The sequence below is a fragment of the Epinephelus moara genome, chromosome 3, assembly GCF_006386435.1.
Source record: "Epinephelus moara isolate mb chromosome 3, YSFRI_EMoa_1.0, whole genome shotgun sequence".
In the NCBI taxonomy this organism is placed as follows: Eukaryota; Metazoa; Chordata; class Actinopteri; order Perciformes; family Serranidae; genus Epinephelus; species Epinephelus moara.
The window spans coordinates 4,104,717-4,112,568 of NC_065508.1; the positions used below are offsets into that span (position 1 = coordinate 4,104,717).

General features: G+C 42.5%; 1 protein-coding gene across 2 annotated transcripts in view; it reads right to left on the reverse strand.

Annotated features, from left to right (window-relative positions):
- Nucleotides 1–7,852, reverse strand: part of sgcd (sarcoglycan, delta (dystrophin-associated glycoprotein)) — a 226,197-nt gene that overhangs the window by 120,998 nt on the left and 97,347 nt on the right. For both annotated transcript variants that reach the window (XM_050040562.1, XM_050040563.1), the window contains exon 3: nt 6,749–6,850. In XM_050040562.1, coding sequence (XP_049896519.1) covers nt 6,749–6,850 — 102 coding nt within the window. The remainder of the gene's footprint in view (nt 1–6,748; nt 6,851–7,852) is intronic.

A 7,852-nucleotide genomic window follows, 5' to 3' on the forward strand; every position in this document is an offset into this window, starting at 1 on the left:
GTTATGGGTTCTTGAGGCAAATGTGTTCCTCATGAGGAGAGGCATCTCTGTGCAAAGTTTCATGTCTCTACGACATACGGGGCATGAGATATGACCATTCAAAGTTTGCAATTTCAATCGGTTGCTATAGCGCCCCCCTTTGGTGGCATGATGTAATATTGCTTCATTCACATCCTCCCATGACCCTCTACCACTGTGCCAAATTTCACATGGCCACTGTGCCAAATTTCACATGGATTGACCAAGTCAGTGAGGAGAAAAATGTGGAACAGACATACACACAGAGTTTTCGTCATTATATAGTAAGATTGAGAAGAGCAGCTGTAGATGATGCGATTGATCTGTAGTTTTCTAAACTTATCTGTAACACAAGATTGCCATAGTCATGTTCTGAATCTGGTCTGAGTCTTAGCAGTAAAAACTTTTTTATCTTATTCAAAGGCCTATACTGTGAAGTAAGTTCAACATACACAGATATCTTTCCGTTATCTGAAACCAGTTAGAGCTTTGTGACATGGTGCGTTATCCTGCAGGAAGTAGCCATCAGAAGATGGGTACACTGTGGTCATAAAGGGATGGACACGGTCAGCAACAATACTCAGGTAGGCTGTGGTGTTTAAACCATGCTCAGTTGGTACGAAGGGGCCCAAAGCGTGCCAAGAAAATATTCCCAACATCATTACACCACCAGCAGCAGCCTGAACCGTTGATACAAGGCAGGATGGATCCATGCTTTCATGTTGTTTACACAAAATTCTGACCCTACCATCTGAATGCTGCAGCAGAAATCCAGACTCATCAGACCAGGCAATGTTTTTCTTGTTTTCGGACCATCCTCTGTAAACCCTAGAGATGGTCGTGTGTGAAAATCCCAATAGATCAGCAGTGTCTGAAATACTAGGACTAACTTGTCTGGCATTAACAACCATGTCATGTTTAAAGTCACTTAATCGCCTGCCTTTCCCATTCTGATGCTCGGTTTCAGCTTCAGCGGGTCGTCTTGACCTTGTCTACATGCCTAGTGCATTGAGTTGCTGCCACGTGATTGGCTGATAAGCTATTTGCGTTAACGAGGAGTTGAACAGGTGTACCTAATAAGGTGACTGGTGAGTGTGTAGGCTTATAACATCACTGCTGAAGAAAAGCAACAGCCTCAAATCTTAAAAACCTAAAAAATATATCAGGTGCACAGCTGTGGCAAGGATCAAAACAAACAGAACAACTGCCCTCACAGATAACTTTTCTTACACAAAACAAAAAACCCTGAAGTTTTGTTATTGTTTTGCCCACAATAAATACAAAAATATATCTGTCTGTGCTGAAGTTCTGTTTTCTTTAATTGACTATATCAGGATGTTGTGTGTAAAGAGGTAAACTCTATCTTAAAAATGTAATTTAATTTAAAAAAACTTCACGGGAACCTATTTGTGTGTGACACATCAGTTGCCCTGATTGGCAGTGTGAGGGATGATAACATTTAAAAGGAGAAAGCCATGAGTGGGACAATGGATCGCTTCATTGTACGGAGCAAATTACAACAAAGCATCAGCGAAGATGACCTACCACTGACAGAAAAGAGTGACAGTATCACAAAAGCTACCCGTCATATTTTCCCTTATTTTTATTGTCTTACGTTGTGATAAGAGTGATAACACGTTACAGAAGCTATTGTGCACTGATATAAATACAGGTGTGCCTTGGGATTTTGGCTTGCCCTTTGGTGTGCCTTGGGCACAAGAAATTTGAAAACCACTGGCGTATATGACAATGGATGCAGTTACATGATGGCTTCTCATTCAGAATGAAATAAATCTGAATGAAATCATTCGNGCCTTTTTCGGGCTTGTTTTGCTTATATTCTTGAAGCAGCAGTACGACAACAACCTTGTTCTGCTAATGCTTCGTCTGTTGAGGAGGAGAAGGGAGGTAGAAGACTGTGCTGCTGCGAATGGAAACCGGTGAGTGCAATGAGTCCGACTGCTCTATCTCAGCCCGTTGCTATGCACGCTATATACGTCATCGCGCCAGAAGAGCAAGGAAACGAGCATGCGCAGAAAGACTGGAACGAACTTAAAGAGGAATGAGTACAAGTGCGAGAAATTCTTTCATTCGGAATTAGAAACGGAATATTCCAGCCCCTTACATCGGATTGAATTTTTAATCGCATTGGCCATTTTCATTCTGAATTAGGTGTTTACAAGATCACTTTTAATAGGAATAAACTTTCATTCTGAATGAAAAGGGAATTAAACTGTCCATGTAAACGCAACGTAAACTCAATGAAAGCCTTATTATTTCAGGTGCAAACACAGCGGTGTCAAACAGACTTGGGAGTAAATAAAAAATAAAGATAAAAACATCAAAACAGTAAGTAGGCCTACTTCCATGTCTTAAAGTACAACAAATATATGGCTTTAGTGCTTGAATCAGTCTCTGTTGTTGGATCATATTAATATACAAAAGCACAATGAAATGGACTAAGTAGCTCACACAGATAGGTCAGTCTCTCTGACAAGAATCTATATCCCTCATATATATATGTATATAAAAAAAAAAATGGGGAAAGCCAAAGGGGATTTGTGCACTAAAATCAATGGAATCTTCTACAAATGGTGACACCATTTCTTCAAAGAAATCATTGGTCAGTAGGTGTCACTGACCAATGGATACTAGGTCAAGAACCCCTGAGGATCAGCTGTCATGGCGTCAGAAATGCTAGATGGACAAGTTAGACCAATTTTTAAATTTGGCAAAGCACCATTTAGGGAACAGTATACGTGCCACCACCATCCTATATAAGCTGTGTCTCTCTCTGTTCACTTCATCACACATAGCTTCTGCATGTAGCCATTGCTGATCCGAGCTTGTAATAAACGTGCATTAAGAAAGAACTCTGTGATTGGCCTCATCCTAGCATTCTCCAGATCATCAGAGAAACACCTACTCTCAGTAGGTGATGGTTTTATAAATGTAGCATAAGCTGCCTGAAGAAGTGAACCACTCTCGTAACCCTGAAAAACCAGGGTTAAACCCGAAGGTATCGCAAATCCTGCTTCCATGACTCTAGTGACGATGTTACTAGAAAACTAAGAAGGAAACAGACGGCTAAAAGAACAGAGACCACAGATATGGAGAGAAGACTTAATAAAAAAAAGAGTGCAGGGAGTATTGGGCAATACATGGAGACCAGACTGCAATCACACAGCAGGTGTCTTTCTGTCCTTTCTTCCTGGACTAACAAATTGTGTTGCCATCACATCCTCCTCTGTATTACTATTCTTCTCACCTTCTCTGCTACAGTAGCAGCCACCTATCCCTCTCTCTGTCCTCTCCTCTGTTTATTTCTCCCTCAGCTCCAGTTATTATATCTTGTATCCCCCTCTAACTTCCTATTTGCCCTTTCCTTTCCACTCTAGATCTCTTACCTGTCCTATTTCTCAGTCCAATTTGTCCAGTATTTTGTGGCAAATATTTTGATTGTACAATATATAAGAAATCCTTTCTGGTCTGACATCAGCAAATCTTTTTGTTTTACTTTATCCGCAATAACAGCCTCAGCCCTTCTCAGTGTAATATCTGAGCTATATCAGCCTTTATTTATATTTTTGAACATGCTGATGACTGATTCATATGTTGGCTTGCAACAAGAAAACCTGTCAAAACTTAGAGCCAAGTGGACGCACAATAGATCCGCAGTCACTCATAGCAACTTCTCGCACTGTTTTGGCAAAATCTGGACTTCATTTCAATATGAACATTTTCACCGTGCCATGATATTACACTGCAAACATGTTGTGCTTGTGTGAGTCAGTGTTGAACTTGGCTGCTTCCTTCCCGCATATCACAGCCTGTCAAAATATGCTCGCTGGCTTCCCATCTCTCTGGTTCTAATTCAGACCTCCTCCATCTGTCTCCCTGTTTCTGTCCCTGGAACTACTGCTTCTTCTTCTTCTCTCTCATTCCTCATCTTCATGCTTGCTCTTCTTTCTTTTGCTACCTCGCTCTCTCATGCTCATCTCTGCTTCCCTATCTCCATCGCTCATCCTCCCTCAGCTTGCGTAAGGTCCTAGACAGCAGAGATAAAGCGCGCTGCTCTCTTGCATTATCAAGCCATCTGTCCACTACCTGCACACAGCTATTATTACCGCCAGAGTATAGACAGAGGGAGAGAGTGCATATCACTTTATCGTGCCCATCTCTCCATTTCTGTGACATCTCTCGGCTTGGATGCTCCCCCTGTAGCTGTAATACGGACGGCAGGAAGCACATCCGAATGTTAACTGTGTAAACACGGGACCTCAGACACATTTTGCATTTGGTTCAGTTAATGATTTCCTGCAAGAAAACGGATGCTGTGGCTCGGTGCTGCACAGTGGAGAAAGGAAGTTGCTAACACTGCCAGGGTTGTTGCATGCCTTTCTTTCCCCACCGAGGAGCACTGATGGGGCCATATGGTGCTTGACATGATGTCGTGTCTTATCTTCTCGTCTTGCCTCATCTTCTTGTCTTGTTATGACAAGAAATGAAAATACATGATGAGAAGATATGATACAACATGACAAATCTTCTCTTGTTATGACATGAAATGGCATAAAACATTCTTGTTTGTTTTTTATTTTTTCAGAATATGAAGTTATATGAAATTATGTAAATGTGAAATGTCTTGTTATGACATGACACAGTATGTTCTGGTCTCAATATGACATTTCTTGTGGCATGCAGTGGCGTGGCCTGATTCCAAATCAGATTTTAAATGACTGATTTGTCTAACATTGTTTTGTTATAACATGACATGATGTGATGTGGCGTGGCGTGACATGATTTGATTTGTTATGACTTTCCTTGGCGTGATTTGTCTCGTAAATGTGACTGGATGGCCCAAATCCTTGCTGAAATCTGTTCCTTCACAAGATCAGAATCATCCATCCATCCACTTATCTGCAACCGGGTCGCGGGGGCAGCAGGCCGAGCAAAGCACCCCAGACGTCCCTCTCTCCAGCAACGTTTTCCTGCTCCTCCAGAGAGACACCAAGGCTTTCCCAAACCAGATGACATATCTAATCCCTCCAGTGCGTTCTGGGTCTGCCCCAGTGCCTCCTACCAGTGGGACGTGCCTGGGACACCTCTAACAGGAGGTGCCCGGGAGACATCCTGATCAGATGCCCGAACCACTTCAACTGACCCCTTTCAACACGAAGGAGCAGTGGCTCTACTCCGAGCTCCCCTTCACCAGATGTCTGAGCTTCGCACCCTATCTCTAAGGATGAGCCCTGTCAGTCCATTGTATTCACAATCTCATTCTTTTGGGTCACTACCCAAAGTTCTCGAGCATAGGTGAGGGTTGGGATGTCGATGGACTAGTAAATCAAAGGCTTCACCATGAGACTTAGCTCCCTCTTAACCACGATAGTCCAGCGCAGCGGCTGCACCACACCCCTATCCATCTCACGCTCCATTTCACCCTCTCTCGTGAACAAGACCGTGAGATACTTGAACTCCTTTGCTTGAGCCAAAGGAGTTAAAAACCAGAATTAATACCAGAATAATATAGGACAACAAACTGACACTGACCCTCTTCAGCCCTCTACAGTCCTCTACAGTCGCATACCCAGGGTTCATTCCAAAGACCCTGCATTTGCTCCTGATTTATCGGTCACTGTACATTCCAGTCTAATCTTTGGGTCATGACTGTGAGAACTGCATCGCAGGCACAAGAAGCTAAAATGACTTTTCTTGGCAGCGTATCTCAGCTTGGTCTTTGGGGCAAGATGTCAGGGACAAGCTTGCACCACAACTGTTGCCCCTCAGCTTGAAACAATTGCCTCCCTGTGGAGGTTTTCTGAGAGGAGACATATCGGCACTAGACCAATGACATATGCTGTCTGACCTGGGAACACCTCAGGATCCCCCAGAAAGAACAGACGTAGAAAAATATGAGCTACTCGGCTTACTCCGCTGACTCTGTAACCGGACCTAAATATGTAGCAGGAAATGGATCAATGGTTTTCTGCTAACTGTGTGGGAACATGTTGCGTCGTGTCCTTCCACAGCAGCTGTGTCGGGGTGGTGTTAAAGCCTCTGCAAACGTAATTTAAGCTTTGTTACAGCAACATTTAGACACTTAATGGAATCAATACCAGTGGTGAAAGCAGGTGGAGTGGGAGCACTTGTTGTTTGATGCCTCCAGTACAAGTCCCTACAGGACTGTCTCACATGCTTCATCCACTGTGTGAGGTGTCAGCTCCGAGACTCAAATTCACACCATCACACTCACAGTCATTAGTCACTCATCTCTTCACACCATCACACCCTCTCACCTAATACAGTGTGTTGTCATTCCCCCAGTGTTAGACACTCAGTCTGTGCTTTGTGGCTAATCGGTGCTTGAAGAAAAAAGAACAATACTAGCAAGTCATTTACACCTACATTTAGGTAACAAAGGCAGCTGAAATGCTGTATGACACAGACAAACTGCTACTGTAATCATTGCTTATGCTGATTTTGCTGGCTCTGTACAACTCACTAGCTTTGGCTGTCTTTACAGAAAAGACATGCTCAGCAGACGCCAAACACAAACTGACCACAAACAAACACCACTGCTTAAATAAAGGAATGCTTACTGGAGACAGAAAATCCAGCATCACCATCATTTATGCTACAAGCTCTTTCTCTGATATTACATTTTAATGTGGATCTGTCTAAAATGAAAACAGCAGGGTATAAGTGTGTCTTTCTGTGAGTGACTTACTGGTTTGGATTGGATTTCTTTGGCATAGAGGGGTTGGAGGAACTCAGAGTCCCCTTCCAGTTTCAGGCCCTTCTCTGTTATTCTCAGGTTGCCCATGCCGTCCTGTGAGGAACAAAGACACAGTCACAATTAATTCATAGTCTCGTCATGAATTCCACACATATCCATCTCCACAAATACAAATCACTTATGTGTCTGTAAAAGCACGACCATCATGACAGCACCTGACAGTTTGACATATTGAACCACAAATCAGTCACAAATGATGATTGGAAACAATATTGTCATCACAGAGATGTAACCAAGATAAAAGAAATGCCAACTTTTAATTCTGTTTTCTCAATTTTTGTCCTGTTTTTTTCCACTGTTATTAACATCAAGGATGAGCCAGTGCAGCACTTGTAGGCAAGCCAAGACTCCTCACAACATTTCCTTCAAGTATTTCCTGCCAATATGGTGCAGCGCCATGAACATTCATCGCTGGCTGGGTCTAACACCTGCCATTTTATTTCTGACACCTGCATTTTGATAACACCTGTTATTTATCTACGTGGCAAGATTGCTGTGTGGGGAAAAATTAAACTTAATATCACACACGCCTGATGTTGTGAGGGAAGATGTTATTTTGTTACGCACTCGCAGATTACCAGGTACAAACTCACTGAACACTGTACACAGACCATATTAGACTCATTACATAGTCTCCCTAGTTGATCAGCTGCCCTAATCTCTTTTAATCTTTTTTAATGCGGAGATAGTGGCTGATGCTTGACTTCTTGCATTAGTAGTACAAACTGATCTATTGGCAAACATGGTGTATACGTTGAATACATAAACAGGGCTGGGCTGGGCAAATGCAAGAGACTATGTTGTTTGAAATTTAAAGGTATACTTCACCTCAAAAAACACATTGGGTCTCATTCATGAAACGTGAGCAGAAGGAATTTGTGTGTAAACTGTTCGCAGACAGAAATTTACGTGCATGTCCGCATTCATCAATATTTTAGTAGCTCTGATCTTTTCGTAGCTACTAACAAAATCTACTCCTGCTCCTGACCACTCGTAGTGCTTGTGTAAATTTAGTAAAGCACATAAATGTTGCTT